The sequence below is a fragment of the Cydia pomonella genome, chromosome 1, assembly GCF_033807575.1.
Source record: "Cydia pomonella isolate Wapato2018A chromosome 1, ilCydPomo1, whole genome shotgun sequence".
NCBI classification, from domain to species: Eukaryota; Metazoa; Arthropoda; class Insecta; order Lepidoptera; family Tortricidae; genus Cydia; species Cydia pomonella.
In genome coordinates, this window is record NC_084703.1 from 1,375,074 (window position 1) to 1,393,931 (window position 18,858).

Here is an 18,858-nt window from a genome sequence, read left to right on the forward strand (position 1 = left end):
CCACTGTTGACAGAACTTCTCAATGAACTGGGGAGCTTGGCCACGGAGGGGACTGGGAGAGAAGAGGCTTATTTAGAGGAAAAGGCAGGGGCGATGCTTGAGGCACCCGCGTACTATCCTACGGCTGAGGAGTTTGAGGTAATATATTAGTGTTATTGTATCCACTGCTGACAGAACTTCTCAATGAGCTGGGGTGCTTGGCCAGGGAGGGGACTGGGCGGGTGGAGGCTTATTTGGACAAAAAGGCGGGGACGGTCTTAGAGGCATCCACGTACTATCCTACGGCTGAGGAGTTTGAGGTAATATATTAGTGTTATTGTATCCACTGCTGAGAGAACATCTCAATTAGCTGGGGAGCTTGGCCACGGAGGGGACTGGGAGAGAAGAGGCTTATTTAGAGGAAAAGGCAGGGGCGATGCTTGAGGCACCCGCGTACTATCCTACGGCTGAGGAGTCTGAGGTAATGTATTAGTGTTTACTGTATCCACTGCTGAACAGAACTTCTCAATGAGCTGGGGAGCTTGGCCACGGAGGGGACTGGGAGAGAAGAGGCTTATTTAGAGGAAACGGCAGGGGCGATGCTTGAGGCACCCGCGTACTATCCTACGGCTGAGGAGTTTGAGGTAATGTATTAGTGTTTACTGGAGGAGGAGACTTGGAGAAAAGAGGCGTATTTGGGGAAGGCAGAGACGGTCTTGGCGGGATCTACGTATTTTCCTACGGCTGAGAATTTAAATCTGTTTTAGAAATGCAACGGATACCGGACATGCGGCGGTGGATCCGCCGAATATTCGGTATCCGGGAGCCGGATATCCGGCTAAAAGTTTTGTCAATAATTAATTAAATTAGATAGCGCGATTGCTCAAAGTTCGATGCAGGTTGCAACTTAGTTATAGTTATAGGCAGCCGTTTATAAATAAGTAAACTAAATTCACATACTGCGAGAATTGAATAGCGCAAATTACAATTTTCTTCGTAAGTGTTTTGCGCGCTGCGGCGCCTGCGGGGCAGCCGCAACAGTCTCCTGGCAATTATAGCTGACAGGCTTGACAGTCAGCTTCTTGTGCACTGGACCAGGGTACACTCAGTGGTAGCTACATACACATGGCTCACATGAGTGTATGTAGTTATTACTAGTGTATGTGGCTGGCTCCAGTTTAAACCCTAAAATATTGTAAGTTTAAACCCTAAAATATTGTAAGTTTAATTTATTACAATAATAGTTTAATATAATTTTTAGAGTAAGTCGTACTAACACTGTATGGACCAAGGTCTGAAATAAATGATTTTTATTTTATTTTATTTTATTTATTTAATATTTTCATAGCGAGTGCAGATTTATTAACTTTGCTTCGTTATTTATAAGATTTAGTAGTGTTTAGTGCATATTGTATTTATAAATATCGTGCTAAATTACTATCCGGAATCCGGCCGGATACTAAGCACATCCGGAATCCGGCCGGATACTACGCGCTATCCGGAATCCGGCCGGATTGTAAAAAATTGGCCGGATACCGAATAGTAATTGGATATTCGTTGCATCTCTAATCTGTTTATATTCGTTTCTTAACTTAATATTACATTTTCACAAGCTTAGTTAAAATCGAATCTAAGTAACGCAACTTTTACCCACTATAATCATGTTGTTCTTGTCCTAAAGCACCCCAGAGGTGCAAAGGGCCTTCACAAGCTCGCGCCACGCCTTCCTATCTTCAGCTCGTCTTCTGGCCTCGCTCCAGCTCAACCCGACCGCTCGGACGGACCGTTGCCAAGAGTGTACAGGACGCCCGGGGCCACGGCTTCCGTCCGGCGGTTTCCACGCGAAAGCTATGGTAGCATTATTCACATGTTAGATCGGTTAAAATAAATATTAGGGGCAGAGAATCACTTGTAGAGAAACGTCATACTTTTTCTCTTGCGTCTTGCAAAATAAACTAAGTTTTTATCCCCCCTTAACAATGTTTATTATCATGAAATTATATTTATATGATTATTAACTTATTATTTACAGGATCCGATAAAATACTACGACAAAATCGCCCCCGAGGCCTCAAAATACGGCCTCTGCAAAATAGTTCCCCCTGAAAACTTCAAACCAACATGCACGATGAGCGACACGATCCGCTTCGCGGTCATATACCAGTACATCTCCAAGATGTACAGCCGCTGGGGCCCCGTGTCCAGGGAGCTGGCTGCCATCAAGGCGCACCTGCGGACCCAGAGCGTCGTGTTCGCGCGGTCTCCCCTCGTGAGTACACCCTCTACCCGCAGGCGACATGATCCAACTCGAAGGCAACTCCTCTGGAGTTGCAGGCGTACATAGGCTGCGGAGACTGCTTGCCATCAGGCGGGCCGTATGCTTGTTTGCCACCGACGTAGTATAAAAGAGTACACCCTCTACCCCCAGGCGACATGACCCAAGTATCTCCTAGGAATAGTTCACCCGGACGACTTCAGACATGAGCGAGACGGTCATATACCAGTACATCTCCAAGATGTACAGCCGCTGGGCCCCCTTGCCCTGGAGACCCAGAGCGTCGTTGGTAAATAAAAATAAATAAGCTTTTGGCAAAAATTTCATTTTTGGTACAAGCTTTTCTCGTTGACTGTACTTTTTTTTCCACGGGCAACTAATACAATAGACAATTCTAAGCACCCCAAACACTTAGGTTGCGTTGTTTTATCACAAAGTTCCTAAGGCCACCTCTTGTGTGCCAAAAGTATGCTACATTGGGCTCGGGGCATATTTTCGTCGCTTTTACGATAGAAACGGCAGGCTGCTGGGGTGTATCGATGATAAGCTGCCTGTTCAAAGGAAAGTACAGGCGATAACGAAATAGTACATTGTGCAAAGAGCGGGCTAGTGAAATATTGGACACGAGGGTGAAAATTCCCGACAGCCGCAGGCGGAAGGCAGGCATAGTACGATTTATCGACCACATACGCGCCATTAGAATTTCAACTTTAGCATTCCGATTTAAGGTTCAAATTAGATTACACTTTCAGGAAATGTTACTATAAAACTAAATGTTATGCAAAATAATTCTTAAATACGACTTCATTTCAAAACATTCGTCCGCCATATTGTCGTTGTTTGGCAGGCATCGAAGGCACAGACCTATCCGGCATTCAGCCACGATTGAAAATATTTAAAAATCTATTAAATTAATTAAATTAAATCTTTTGTAACAATACATCAGTGTTTTAAAAGTAAACCTACATGGTTCGCATGAATTAGTGACAGAAATAAAAAAAAGCTATGGCCTTTGTCCTTTAGGACACCTGCATGAAATAAGACCTTTTCCTACTCCTCTACTGTTATCTGTCATTTATATATTCATGAACACGAATATAAGAACATATATAAAAGGTTTGAAGAAAAGTCTATACTATACTGTCTATTCCTCATAACAGCACTTGTGCTTTAAAATCGTTATAATGCGAATATACTGCGATTAATGGCTACCAACTTAACAAAATCAGTTATAGTTATAAATACAGTTTCAAACTTAGTGCATTGCTGTCTACTTACAAAACATTCATTTGGTTGTATAGTAGAAACAATTGCTTCATAAGTCAGAAACACGCATGTGACACCCGTAATATAGCAACACCAATAGGCTACGAAGACCGCTTAGCGTTGCTTGTTAGTGTCCATAGGCTACTGTGACCAAAATCGAGAAAAAACTGTCCAAAAATTGAATTTAGCAAGTAGCAAGTACCAGGGCCTCATGAGTTACGAGAAGGTGTCGCCGACCGACCGGGCAGCGGCGGGCCGGGCGCGTAAGAAGGTATGCTCGTGTATCTTAGCTGTATACTTTTGGTTTGTTTACCTATATGATTCTAGTATTATTTTTGTTTTTGACTCCTAGGAAAAGCATTGTATGCAACGTTGTATAAGTAGTGCAAAAAATGCTCGTGGCGTATTCCTTTACAATGTTCGCCTACGCCTTCGGCTCCGGCTCGCATTGTAACTCACGCCACTCGCCTTTTTTGACCCTTCTTATACAACTGTTGCATAAAATACTATTTCGAGCAAGTGTGATTAAAAACCTGTTACTGTTTTAGTTGGACGGCAGCGAAGTGAACCTTCCCAGGCTATACCACGCCGTGGAACGCAACGGCGGTCTCAGCAACGTCATACAACGCAAGCGGTGGGGCCGCGTCGCCGACGAGATGAAGCTGACCAAGTTGCAGCACCCGGAGCGCAAGCTGGACCCCATATACATGCGATATCTGCTGCCCTACGCCACGTTGTCCGATCGTAAGTTATTAAGATAAGATATGATAAGGTAAGATAAGGTAATCAATCATTTATTTCATATTATGCAAAATGTGAACCTTGAAGTTGCTTTACCAGGGGGTTGTGTTTAACCGCTCGTGCTAATATTGATACCCGAGTACGGGAAAGATTTCAAAATTGAATCGAATTTAAAATCGAATCTAGAGCGTTGTCAGGGTTTCACACACACGTGGTTAAAAAAACTTTGCTTTATCACCACACCAACGCAAGGAAAATACTACTCGTAATACAGTTACGAAATCAATCATCCATCATACAAAATCAATCCAAAGTGAACCTCATGAAATATTTATCATTCAAATTTATCATTTAAAAGTCAATTCTACCAGCCAACATAAGGAAACTAACGCAAGGAAAATACTACTCGTAATACAGTTACGAAATCAATCATCCATCATACAAAATCAATCGAAAGTGAACCTCATGAAATATTTATCATTCAAATTTATCATTTAAAAGTCAATTCTACCAGCCAACATAAGGAAACTACCGCAAAATTTAAATTTAATTACTTTGCAACACATGTGGATAGAATCCAACTTTCTTATCCGTTTTTGAATAATTAAGAGAGCTTTTACGACCTATTGTGGTGAAAATAATCTTTAAACCGGTCTTAAGCTACTGTTTCATTAGCAAGTAGCAATTTTTAGCTCATTTTCCATTCACAGAGGAACGCCAAAGTATAATGGCGGAAGTGGAAAAATGCTGGACCACCAAGTACCAGAAGATGCTGGAACGGGCCCGCAATCCCTTCCAGCGTCAGAACCGGATGCTGGGCACCGAGTGCGAGTCGGAATCTGACGACGAAGGAGAGGATGGAAACACAGCTGGTGCGCTCCAAGAGGCAGAGGACTGCATAGTGCAGGGGCGCACAATGAACCTCGTCACATTCAAAAAAGTAAGTCAGAATCTGTCGACGAAGTGGAAGATGGCTACACAGCTGGTGCGCTACATGAGGCTGAGGACTGCATAGTACAGGAGCGTACAATGAACCTCGTCACATTCAAAAAAGTAAGTCAGAATCTGTCGACGAAGTGGAAGATGGCAACACAGCTGGTGCGCTACATGAGGCTGAGGACTGCATAGTGCAGGGGCGGACCATGAACCTCGTCACATTCAAAAAAGTAAGTCAGAATCTGTCGACGAAGTGAAAGATGGCAACACAGCTGGTGCGCTACGTGAGGCTGAGGACTGCATAGTGCAGGGGCGGACCATGAAGCTCGTCACATTCAAGAAGGTAAGTCAGAAACTGACGAAGAAGGGGAAGATGGCAACACAGCTGGTGCGCTACATGAGGCTGAGGACTGCATAGTGCAGGGGCGGACCATGAAACTCGTCACATTCAAAAAAGTAAGTCAGAATCTGTCGACGAAGTGGAAGATGGCAACACAGCTGGTGCGCTACGTGAGGCTGAGGACTGCATAGTGCAGGGGCGGACCATGAACCTCGTCACATTCAAGAAGGTAAGTCAGAAACTGACGACGAAGGGGAAGATGGCAACACAGCTGGTGCGCTAGATGAGGCTGAGGACTGCATAGTGCAGGGGCGGACCATGAACCTCGTCACATTCAAGAAGCTAAGTCAGAAACTGACGACGAAGGGGAAGATGGCAACACAGCTGGTGCGCTACATGACGCTGAGGACTGCATAGTGCAGGGGCGGTCTATGAACCTCGTCACATTCAAGAAGGTAAGTCAGAAACTGACGACGAAGGGGAAGATGGCAACACAGCTGGTGCGCTACATGACGCTGAGGACTGCATAGTGCAGGGGCGTTCTATGAACCTCGTCACATTCAAGAAGGTAAGTCAGAAACTGACGACGAAGGGGAAGATTGCAACACAGCTGGTGCGCTACATGAGGCTGAGGACTGCATAGTGCAGGGGCGGTCCATGAACCTCGTCACATTCAAGAAGGTAAGTCAGAAACTGACGACGAAGGGGAAGATGGCAACACAGCTGGTGCGCTAGATGAGGCTGAGGACTGCATAGTGCAGGGGCGGACCATGAACCTCGTCACATTCAAGAAGCTAAGTCAGAAACTGACGACGAAGGGGAAGATGGCAACACAGCTGGTGCGCTACATGACGCTGAGGACTGCATAGTGCAGGGGCGGTCTATGAACCTCGTCACATTCAAGAAGGTAAGTCAGAAACTGACGACGAAGGGGAAGATGGCAACACAGCTGGTGCGCTACATGACGCTGAGGACTGCATAGTGCAGGGGCGTTCTATGAACCTCGTCACATTCAAGAAGGTAAGTCAGAAACTGACGACGAAGGGGAAGATGGCAACACAGCTGGTGCGCTTCATGAGGCTGAGGACTGCATAGTGCAGGGGCGGTCCATGAACCTCGTCACATTCAAGAAGGTAAGTCAGAAACTGACGACGAAGGGGAAGATGGCAACACAGCTGGTGCGCTACATGAGGCTGAGGACTGCATAGTGCAGGGGCGGTCCATGAACCTCGTCACATTCAAGAAGGTAAGTCAGAAACTGACGACGAAGTGGAAGATGGCAACACAGCTGGTGCGCTACATGGGACTGAGGACAAATAAACACACCCAAAAAAAACGATAGTTAGTACATAATCGAACTATTTTTTTAACTAATATAAATGAAAATAATAATAAAAACAGTTTACTATTAAATATTTTTAACAAAATACATAATGGATATATACAGAGGATTACTATAACTAGCTTAAATCTAAAATAGGCCCTTGAGGCATTGTACCTAGGATGCTGGTGGCATTTCCTCGTTGTATCGCAATACTGATACGTTGTGCGAGGAAGCCGCCAGCTCTTCGGTCACCAGTTACGTCAACCAGACGTTTCGCGATTTCTGCAAAAAACTTGTGCGCGCTGGGACCCCATTTTACAAGCTTTTATTTACTTTCACCTGACCGTTGTCTGTTTGTAATCAAATCTTGCAAGTTAATTTTGACCCACTTCCCGGTTTCCGATGAAGCTGAAAATTTGCATACATATGTAGGTCGGGTGACAATGCAATATTATGGTACCATCGAGATGATCTGATGATGGAGACAGGAGGTGGCCATAGGAACTTTGTAATAATTTTTTTATTTATTTATTGTATCTTTACCTATCCCTTATGTACAATAAAGTGTTTACATATATACATACATACATAGATACGTACATTTCTTATGGGACCGTCTGCAATTATCGGGGGTTCTTATATTAGCGAGAATCCTGACGTATTTTTCAATAATAATCAGACATAGAACTTATTGTGGCAAAAACGAGTGCTTGAGAAAATGAAACATCGACAAATATGTTATAGATAAGTCAGTCATAGATTAATAATTTCAAGAATGCAAATCAATTATAAATCGGACCATAATTTCTTTAATACATATATTAAGTATTTAAAAATAAAAACGTTAAATGTAGAATACTGTGCCAAAAAATAAGAAACTACCAATTGGCTGTATCAAAGAAGATATCGAACGTGCTGTGTATTTTGCGGTAGCTATCTTTTTATACAATGTTTAAAATATATTTTCTGCCCTCCGGGCGGAAAGCGTCAACTTTGCTCCCGCTGCGCTAAACGAAGTTGCCGCTTTCCGCCTCCGTCTAGCAGAACAATAGTATGCGCACCACGGCAGGAAACGTAGGACATTCCATCCCGCGTGTTTGTCACCCACGCCTTCGGCTCAGGTAACAATTTTACACGCGGCACGCAATTTCCTACTTTTCCTCCCTTGGGACACAAATAACTAATAACGCTAAGGTAACATCGATAATAGAAATGTCGATATTTGATTTTGTCAATCACTTTATTTTGCCACAATAACTTCTATGTATGGTAATAATCATTCAAAACGGATACGGTCTTCACCGTAGAAAAGATACACTGATTGAGTAGGATGTTATATCTTTTGACGTAATGACTCTTTGTTGCCATAGTACAATAGAATAAAAACAGTAGATTGTTAAACAAGGGTGGAAAGTGAACCATATCACCCGAGATATTTTCGAGGGTGAGATGGTTACTTTTACCCGAGTTAAACACTCTACTTTTCATTTCGACTATGAGGAAAGTCAAACACAAACAAGAAATGTAGGTTATGAGTTATGACTGAAATTAGCGCCATTTACATTTTAATAGAAAAAAAATCTAAAACCATAGACAATCCGTGCCCCTAGTCTAAATTTAGTCGATAGCGAAACGTGACGTACGCGTTTGCGTTAAGTCTCATTTTGTATGGGTTTTTGAACAGCGCGCCAAGCGGGACGTTTTGGAAAGTCAAAAATCTCATACAAAATGACACTTAACGCAAACGCGTACGTAACGTTTCGCTGTCGAAAATATTTACACTAGGGGTACTGATCTTAAATTGGGATGTGTCTGAAACAGCCTTAATGAATACGCGCCTTAAAAAAATGAAACTGAATGAATGAATGTAATGTAATGATAATATTTTAAACATTCATATTGATTTATTAACAAATATTTATGTTTGTTTCATACATTTAAATATAAAATACAAGTAGTGTAATTTTTTGATAATGCAATTGACATTTAATTTCGATAATACTTTGTAGGAAAATGCGGAAGCTAATTTGAGAGCTTTTAACTGAATAATATGGCTTATATGGCTGTTAGCCGTTGCTCGAATTACAAATTTTAAAAAAATACTTTCCACCCTAGGGTGGGAAATGCAATTTTCCACCCGGCTATTAGCCTATGAAAGGTGAACTTTCCGATTAGGGGAGATTAATAGTACATTGTGCAACTAGGGGGTAAGTGAAATTTTGGATACGAGGGAATTTAAGACCCGAGTTTGCAATATTCTTACCCTCGGAGTTACACACAATGTTTTTCATCACACTTGCGAAGAAAAAACTAAATTTTATGCGAAATAATTCTTAAATACGGTGACATATTAAACATTCGTCCGCCATTTTATAATTTCTTGACAGGTGAGGCACAGACCTATTCGGCATTCAGCCACGATTGAAAATAATGTAAAAATATTTTAAACGGCTGTTAAATTAATAAAAATTAAATAATTTTAAACATAAACAAAAATGTTAAATTACAAACGTCAGTATTTTAAAAGTAAAACTCATTTATGCTACTCGGTTTGTTTGAATAAGTGACATAATTAAATAAAAAATCTATAACTCCCTAGGGAGTTATAGCTTTTTTTCACAATACATAACTCCCGCGGGAACAAAATAAGCCTTTGTCCTTCAGCACACCTGCATGAAATAAGATCTATTTCGAGCAAGTGTGATGAAAAATAAATAATGTGATCATATTTCAGATCGCGACGTCGCTCATGGACGCGCACTTCGACCCGTCCAAGCAGCCGCCGGGCGCCGTCGACGTCGAGAAGGCGTACTGGCGCGCCGTGCTGCTTGGCACCGAGCACATCGGTATACATTTAGATTTATAGTACCTGGGCGACCGAGCTTTGCTCGGTTATAACTATTTATTGTAATATGGTGGTGTATAGGTGATAATCTTAACTATTTTTTTTGGGATCCCTTTCTTTCCCATATTCTTATTGTTCCGAATTTCGATAGTCAGAAATTGATATCCATATAATTAAAGAACATAAAGATCAATAGTCATAATTTTTGCTAAGCATAACGTTTAATAGTTCGAACATTATCATTCTATAATATTAAATACTATAATCGCAAAAGTTATAAAATTGATTAGTATAACATTCTAAGGCCTATGCATTATTATTCAGAAATATTTTAAGGCATACATTTTAACGGACTAATGGTTATTATTCATATAGTTTTACACATACATACTTTATACACATACATATATTTACTCAGAAAAGTTTAAAGACATACTTTTGAAGGTTCTTCTTTTTATAATTATGCCTTTCGATAATGTCTTGTTAAAATTATGCTGTAAAATAAGAATAAAAGAAACTTATGTATCTAGATAGGTTCGTTAGTTACTTTGTGTTCCTCAGAGTGAAAATAGGAGTCCCGTGAAGCGAGGTTTCCTCGACTCGTTAGCGGCACAAAATGCATTAGTAAGCTACATTACATGAAATTTAGGAAACGGCATGGTAGTCAGTAAGCCAAACAAAAAAAAACCTTTTCCCCAGGTAGGCTCGTTAGTTACCTTGTGTCCCTCAGAGCGAAAACAGGAGTCCCGCGAAGCTACTAAATTAAACTTGTCTAAAAAAATAAAAATTTAAAAAAAATATATAAATTTGAACATATAAAAAAAAAGTTAGTCACCGGGCGAGATTCGAACCCGTAACACTCGTTTAGCAGTCCGCGTCGTAACCCGCTGAACCAGACGGACAGTGGTCGGCAACACGAAATTAGCGACCATATTCTGCGTCGAAAGAAAAACGCATGAAAACTCGAAAACACGCGTTTTCCCAAACATAAGACTAATCTAGATCGATTGTATACCCCCAAAAACCCCCATATACCAAATTTCAGCAAAATTGTTAGAGCCGTTTCCGAGATCCCGGAAATATATATACAAGAATTGCTCGTTTAAAGGTATAAGATATAGATTTATTTATTTATGCAACATACGATTACAAATTACGTTCATGTCAATTTATCCACTTCATATTTTTCAGTGACCTCTATTATTATAATATAATAAAGGTGACAGTTGGTAACTACAGTTACCAAAAGCAATTGATCTATATTGTTTTAAAAGTTGTTAATCAAAAGTTGTATCGTTTTAGGAGTACAATATATGGTTTATTTATTTGCTCGTGTTACAGGAAACACCCGGTAGATGCCTCAAACGCATTAATGGGTAGTGTTTCTTTAGTTTGTTAATAATTTAATCTATTTATGTTTTTTTTTGTTCAGTGGCCAACACGGCGTCCATAGACACGGGAGAGGAGGGTTATGGTTTCCCGAAGGACCCGCAGGCCGACTACGGCGCGCATCCCTGGAATCTAAAGGTAGGTTTCTAAAAAAAATATCGCTGACTGTACTTTTATATCAACAGACAACTAATATTAATCGAGACTATAAAGCAATTATTAAAATTCTTCGTGTTACTTTACGTATTAATTGGTTTTACACCACACCATTATATAGGTTTCAAAATATACAGAAGTTAGTTTCCAGTTCGTAATTTATGATATTAAAAACTTGTTGCATGTCTATAATAGTACATTATTGCAGAGGCCGGGAAAGAGCAATTCGTGGATGAGATTTGATTTTGTCGGACGACGCGAAGCGGAGTCCGACAAAGAAGACGAATCCACGAATTGCTGTTCCTGCCGAGGCATATATAGTGCTTTTCTCCAAACATGCGAGGAAATCAGGTAAAATAATCATAATTTAAACATGAACCAGCACTCAAATCGAACCTTCACATCAAAAACAATTTCCCTCTTTAATTATTAAAAAAAAAGTAAATATTTGCACGCATGAGATCCTTAAAAAAATATAAAAGTTATATAGTCTTTGATTTTATTAAGCAGTATTCGCACGATCATACACGTCGGTCTTACACGACTCTATCCTATATCTTGAAATGACGCTGACCGGGTCGTGTAGACGCGGCCCGCAGCTATATTAATTGGCTGTATGCGTTTTTCTTAGTGATTGTATGTTTTTAAAAAGTAAAAAACAATACAGTAATAACTTGCCGTCCGCTAAAACACGACAATACTGTTTTTTATGTTTATTTGAGTACAATAAGGTGAACATTTCTGAGCATATCGGAGAAAATAATATTATAATAAATAAATCTTCTCTGCTGGTGTCCGGGCGATATAGCCGTGACGATGTGCGCTCGCTAGGTGGGCTCTTTGGCGTAGACGGGGGTCTGTAGCTCTGTATAAAGACTCGCCCAGCGGGTTGTCCGGCGTCAGTTCACGAGCGCCCACCTGGTGGGTTTCTGGCAGTGTCAGCATTCGAACCCTCGACCTCCTCACAGGTCCTGGCGCGGAACCCGAACAACGTGCTCCGCTACCTCGGCCCAGTGCTGGGCGTGACTGTGCCCACGCTCCACCTCAGCATGCTGTTCAGCACCTCGTGCTGGCACCGCGACCCCCACGGCCTGCCCTGGACCGAGTACATGCACAGCGGGGCCGAGAAGATATGGTGCGTGCACTTGTGTGTGTTTGTGTGTGTGCGCGCGCCTGTGTGTGTGTGTGTGTGTGCGCGCGCGTGTGTGTTTGTGTGTGTGCGCGCGCGTGCGTGCGTGCGTGCGTGCGTGCGTGCGTGCGTGCGTGCGCGCGCGTGGTAATGTTTATAGCAAATAAAATATTCTTATTCTGTATCAACTATAGTAGGTAGTGACTGCCATATATACTTTGCATCTTTAGGTATTTAAATAAAAGTAAACTATTCTAATCAAAATTAATTTCAATTGGAAGAAACGTAGGTAGGATTGTGCGGTTATATATTTTAAAATATTTGTATGTATTTATTTATATATGTAGCTAGGTATGTATTAATATGTTTATAAATATGTAGTTTTTTTTGTATATATATATGCCTTTGCACTTCATGCATCGTGTAGTATTTAGTTACGTTTGTAGGATTAGTTACTTCTTTAGTCTTGGCGTCATGTACATATTGTTTAAGTTTGACTACCATTTCGTATGTATCTCTCTCACTTAAAGGTTAGCTGGAAGAGATCCCTTAAAAGGATAAGTTCGCCTTTGTACACAGTTACCGTATTTTTTCTGTGTTATGTACTTGTTTTGTGCGATAAAGTGTTTACTACTACAATTTGTAAATTTTCGGGTAGTTATAACATTTATTGGTTAACCAACCAAATACAAAACCGCCTGGATCTGTCACTGAACGACCTGACTTTAACCTACATTATTTGATCATGTAATGTTTTCATTTACCCTCAACTTAAGGAGATATTTGAGGGTAGATTTTGTTTACTTAAATACCCGGTTGTGCCCGGTAAGATGGCGCCACTTTTTGATATTTAACAAATTTAACACATGATTAAAAAAATAAGGATCAAAGTCAAATGGCGTTCTAAAAGTTTTAATAATGTGTCGAAAGATCTCAGTAAATTTACTGTGGCCACGAAGTTTCAATCCACCTGTATTTCAATTTCTCTTTCGTAAAATAGATCACTGCAGATCGACGTGGCACTCAAAATGCCCATAATTCAGTAATGAATAACTATTCGATTACAATTTTTCAATTTTACATTAATTTTACATACAAGCAAAATCAAGCACATCAACAATTATAAAATACAATTAATTGAAAATATTAATGCAAAATAAGGTATTATTGTTTAAAGAAAAAAGTAAGTAAACTATTATTATTACTTAGAGATGTATAAAGTCTCTAAATGTTGAATTACAAAAAAAAAAACAAACATACAAAAAGAAATCTAAAATTACTTAGAGGTGTAAATATCTCTAAATGTCAGAACTAAATGATTTTTATCAAATTATCCTTAGAGATGTAAAGAGTCTCTAAGAGTCAAAAATTCAGTATAATTAAAACATTCATCAGGATAAAAGAAACATACGAGAACCGAATGAGGTGTCTCTCTAAGAATAATTTGATAAAAGTCATTTAGTTCTGACATTTAGAGGTATTTACACCTCTAAATAATTTTAGAATTTTTTTGTAGCTCTTTGTTTTTTTTATTATTATTCTCTTTATTTCTCTTTCTTCTTAGGTTATGTTTTTTACAATATGGATATAAAAGTAAAATATAAAAACACTTACAAAACAATACAAAACACATATAAACACATTGTAAAAAACTTAACCTAGTGTGCCGCCAGCAGCGGGGCAGGGCCCAAGCTGCCGGTGGTCAGGGCCGCAGAGAGAGGAACCGGCGGACTATCCGCGCCGTGTCCAAGATCACCGCCTTCTGCCTTATTATTATTATTATTTTAGTTTTTTTTTTTATTGTATTTTATTTTCAATTGTTGATGTGCTTGTTTTTGTTTGTATGTAAAGGGTCTAGCCGCAATCCTATAGTGAAACTGCCCCTGGCTGAAATGTATACCTTTCTTAGAAGCGTTAATTGGTCTTATTATAAGATATTATTTTACAATATTTCAAGCCTGGAATCCCCTTGGTTTGGATAAAAAAACAAAAAAATATAAAATCTTTTTTAATTTTTCTAAGCTAAACTAATGGTTAGATTTCTTTGAAATTCGGATTATACATGGCACTAATAGCAATACATTTTCAAAAAAAAAATCAAGGTTCTAACTTATTTACAAAGGCCTAAAAAAATATTTTTTTTTGTTTAAAATTTTTTTTTTAGTATTTACAAGAGGGCGACAACCTCAATTTTTAGGTATTTAATGCACAATACAATATTGTATGAAATATTTTTTTTTCATAAAAATCCATTTGGGGCAACAAGGTAAAAATGTCTTACTAATGCAGGCCATTCGACTTAAGGCGTCTGTAGGTTACACATTGGGCCAACGTACTTGGCTCATTGTGTACTTCCGCCTTTACAACCATTTAGTAGGTATTAACGAGCAGCAGCTAGTCCAGCAGAAAAATTGTTTACACTAAGTATAATTATATTTTTTAATGCAGTATGGCGTATTTCATAATAGGAATGTTTACGTAGTAGTTGTTTACGTACAGCAAATGGTAGATTACATACCGAGGCCAATAAAATAAGAAATGTCTCAGAACACATGTAAGTATCGGCCGAAGCGAAGCTGAGCTGCCTTAAAAAATATTACGTATCAAAAGAAACTAAAAAAGTAAAGCACATTTTATTAAAATCCTACAATTTACACCTTAACATAACACATAATTACTCATCCTCGTCACTGTCTGTATTAATACTAACATTTATACCTTCGGTCTTGAACAGTGCACAGAGTTTATGACTAGGCCGCGGAATTCTGGATAAAAACCTGCAATACGACAAGTAATATATAATTGCCGCTACATGTGAACAACAACCTACTGTTCTTAACCCATTCGCACATTCACAACAATATTGATCGATTGCTTCTACTCCCCTCTTTTCGCCATCATACTTTATGAAGCATCTATATACCTTGTTAGACATATGCCGAGAATGTATCTATATTTTATGATTAATGGTCGTAAGACGAATGGCCTGCATTAGTAAGACATTTTTATCTTGTTGCCACAGATGGATTTTTATGAAAAAAATATATTTCATACAATATTGTATTGTGCATTAAATACCTAAAAATTGAGGTTGTCGACCTCTTGTAAATAATAAAAAAAAAATTAAACAAAAAAAAAAAAATTTTTTAGGTTTTTGTAAATAAGTTAGAACTTTGATTTTTTTTAGGGTTCCGTAGCCAAATGGCAAAAAACGGAACCCTTATAGATTCGTCATGTCCGTCTGTCTGTCCGATTATGTCACAGCCACTTTTTTCCGAAACTATAAGAGCTATACTGTTCAAACTTGGTAAGCAGATGTATTCTATGAACCGCATTAAGATTTTCACACAAAAATAGAAAAAAAACAATAAATTTTGGGGGTTCCCCATACTTAGAACTGAAACTCAAAAAATCTTTTTTCATCAAACCCATGCGTGTGGAGTATCTATGGATAGGTCTTCAAAAATGATATAGAGGTTTGTAATATATTTTTTTTCTAAAATGAATAGTTTGCGCGAGAGACACTTCCAAAGTGGTAAAATGTGTGTCCCCCCCCCCCCGTAACTTCTAAAATAACAGAATGAAAAATCTAAAAAAAATATATGATATACATTGCCATGCAAACTTCCACCGAAAATTGGTTTGAACGAGATCTAGTAAGTAGTTTTTTTCATACGTCATAAAATAAAAATATTTTTTTTTTCATCAAACCCATACGTGTGGGTCTATGGATAGGTCTTCAAAAATGATATTGAGGTTTCTATTATAATTTTTTTTCTAAACTGAATAGTTTGTGCGAGAGACACTTCCAAAGTGGTAAAATGTGTGTCCAAAGTGGTAAAATGTTGAACGAGATCTAGTAAGTAGTTTTTTTAATACGTCATAAATGGTACGGAACCCTTCATGGGCGAGTCCGATGTGTTCTGAGACATTTCTTATTTTATTGGCCTCGGTATGTAATCTACCATTTGCTGTACGTAAACAACTACTACGTAAACATTCCTATTATGAAATACGCAATACTGCATTAAAAAATATAATTATACTTAGTATAAACAATTTTTCTGCTCGACTAGCTGCTACTCGTTAATACCTACTAAATGGTTGTAAAGGCGGAAGTACACAATGAGCCAAGTACGTTGGCCCAATGTGTAACCTACAGACGCCTTAAGTCGAATGGCCTGCATTAGTAAGACATTTTTACCTTGTTGCCCCAAATGGATTTTTATGAAAAAAATATATTTCATACAATATTGTATTGTGCATTAAATACCTAAAAATTGAGGTTGTCGCCCTCTTGTAAATACTAAAAAAAAAATTTAAACAAAAAAAAATATTTTTTTAGGCCTTTGTAAATAAGTTAGAACCTTGATTTTTTTTTCGAAAATGTATTGCTATTAGTGCCATGTATAATCCGAATTTCAAAGAAATCTAACCATTAGTTTAGCTTAGAAAAATTAAAAAAGATTTTATATATTTTTGTTTTTTTATCCAAACCAAGGGGATTCCAGGCTTGAAATATTGTAAAATGATATCTTATAATAAGACCAATTAACGCTTCTAAGAAAGGTATACATTTCAGCCAGGGGCAGTTTCACTATAGGATTGCGGCTAGACCCTTTGTTTTTGTTTGTATGTAAATTCCATGTCGACGTGTAAAAGTGCCCTTGTGGCCTATTTGCTGAATAAATGTTGAAGTTGAAGTCGAAGCAGACCAGTCTCCACATGGTCTTATTCCAGGTACGGCATCCCCCGCGACGAAAGCGCAAATTTCCGTCGCGCAGTAGAAACACTGTGCCCCGCCTACTGTCAGAACAAGTCCATCTGGCTGGCCTCCGAGATCACCATGGTGCCACCCAACATCCTCAGCGAGCATGGAGTGAAGCTGTCAAGGCTGCTGCAGCGGCCCGGGGAATATGTCCTGGTGTTCCCCGAAGCCCATTCCTGCTCAATAACTACTGGGTTCGGGATATCGGAGAGTGTATACTTTGCATCAAACGCTTGGCTGACGGATGTGTTTAAACTGTTTCAAGTGAGTTTTTTTTTGTTGCTATTTAAAGGGAATGACATAAAAAAAAAAAATAGGGAGTTATCTTTTTCTTTTTCACAATCCATAACTCCCATGGGAACAATATAGCCCTTTGTCCTTCGGTACACCTGCATGAAATAATAGTACATTGTGCAACGAGGGGGGTAAGTGAAATTTTGGATACGAGGGTGGTAATTCCCGACAGCCGGAGGCTGGAGTAGACATGTGTAAGTAATGCGCGTAACATCACAAATGAGATATCACTCAAACGCGTAATGTTGCATTACGCATCACTCCGAGAAACCAAGCATTACTTCAAACATCACTCGAGCATATGACTGGCCGAAGCGCGCGTAAACTCGTAAAGCATCAATATAGATTGACGCGCCGGTAGTCGGTACGAAAGGTCCGTTCAAGTACAATCCGCGTAATGTATAATGAGCAATGAGACGTGATGGTGTGATGTGTGATGTTTGTTTACCATGCTATCATTACTTTGCTATCCCGCTCGCACCCGCACTCACCGCTCGCTCGCTCTCATTCCGCAATGCTTTCGGAACACTTCGGATCGGTCCGCTCGGCCGGTCGGTAGCAGTCGCATTTGAGTTATTGCAAATTTCATTAAATTGATACGATAACGGATTTTTGCACCTGCAATCGATTTAAAACTGTAATGCGTTACCATAGAGCTTACAATGTTTTTAGTATTTTACCTATAAGGATGCGGCTAAATGATAATTCGCTTGCGAGTTTGAATTTGACGAACAAAAACGTATTTACTGTTTATTATTGTTGTGAAATGTTTGGTTTGGTTGACTTTCGCGGCAAACTAAATTAAGCACGAGTGAAGTTACTTATTTATCTTTAATTTAATAGTGAGCTAGTGTTTACAGTACATTCTCGTATCAGTATCATATCATAATTTTATTGATATACCCAAATAAAAATACTACCTAGTGACTCTCGATGGCGTAATCTCATTAATTAACAGATATTCTCTTTTATTTTTTATCTATGATGCATATTTTACGACTATAAAAATAAAAACATTACAAAAACGATCTATCACATGGCGGTGACAAAACGCAATGCGTAATAGATCGACGCGCCGATATGATACGCCCTAGAGTCCTAACACTCGCTGCGTAATGTAGTTGGTACTGTGATGAGTGTGATGAGTGTGATGTTGCCATCACGCGCGCGCCCGCGCGCTGTATTCGTTCGGGTAATGTTTCGTTTCGAGTGATAAGTGATGTGATATCTCAGTGTAACATTACGTTTTCGAAAAAGTGATGTGATATAGCATTACTTTTTGAAGCACTGTTTCGCGCATGTCTAGGCTGGAGCCACCCGAGTTTGCAATATTCTTACCCCCGGAGTTACACACAATGTTTCTCATCACACTTGCGAAGAAAAAACTAAATTATAAGCCAAATAATTCTTAAATAC

At 39.3% G+C, this 18,858-nt stretch overlaps 1 protein-coding gene across 1 annotated transcript; it reads left to right on the forward strand.

The window, feature by feature from the left end:
- The first annotated feature begins 156 nt into the window (after positions 1–156).
- On the forward strand, positions 157–17,600 carry LOC133526298 (protein Jumonji-like). The gene is made up of 8 exons (XM_061862856.1): positions 157–299; positions 2,012–2,248; positions 4,069–4,264; positions 4,972–5,201; positions 9,596–9,707; positions 11,139–11,233; positions 12,220–12,386; positions 17,121–17,600. The coding sequence occupies exons 2-8, from the start codon at positions 2,108–2,110 to the stop codon at positions 17,515–17,517; spliced, it is 1,338 nt and encodes a 445-aa protein (XP_061718840.1). The 5' UTR covers positions 157–299; positions 2,012–2,107; the 3' UTR covers positions 17,518–17,600.
- The last annotated feature ends 1,258 nt before the right edge of the window (positions 17,601–18,858 follow it).

What these genes read in the sequence shown, in the direction of transcription:
- LOC133526298 (XM_061862856.1), top strand. Translation starts at nt 2,108, where the DNA reads ATGAGCGACACGATCCGCTTCGCGGTCATATACCAGTACATCTCCAAG. An exon ending in CTACGCCACGTTGTCCGATC is followed by an intron (nt 4,265 to 4,971) that starts GTAAGTTATTAA and finishes TTCCATTCACAG; the next exon opens with AGGAACGCCAAAGTATAATG. An exon ending in AGCGGGGCCGAGAAGATATG is followed by an intron (nt 12,387 to 17,120) that starts GTGCGTGCACTT and finishes GTCTTATTCCAG; the next exon opens with GTACGGCATCCCCCGCGACG.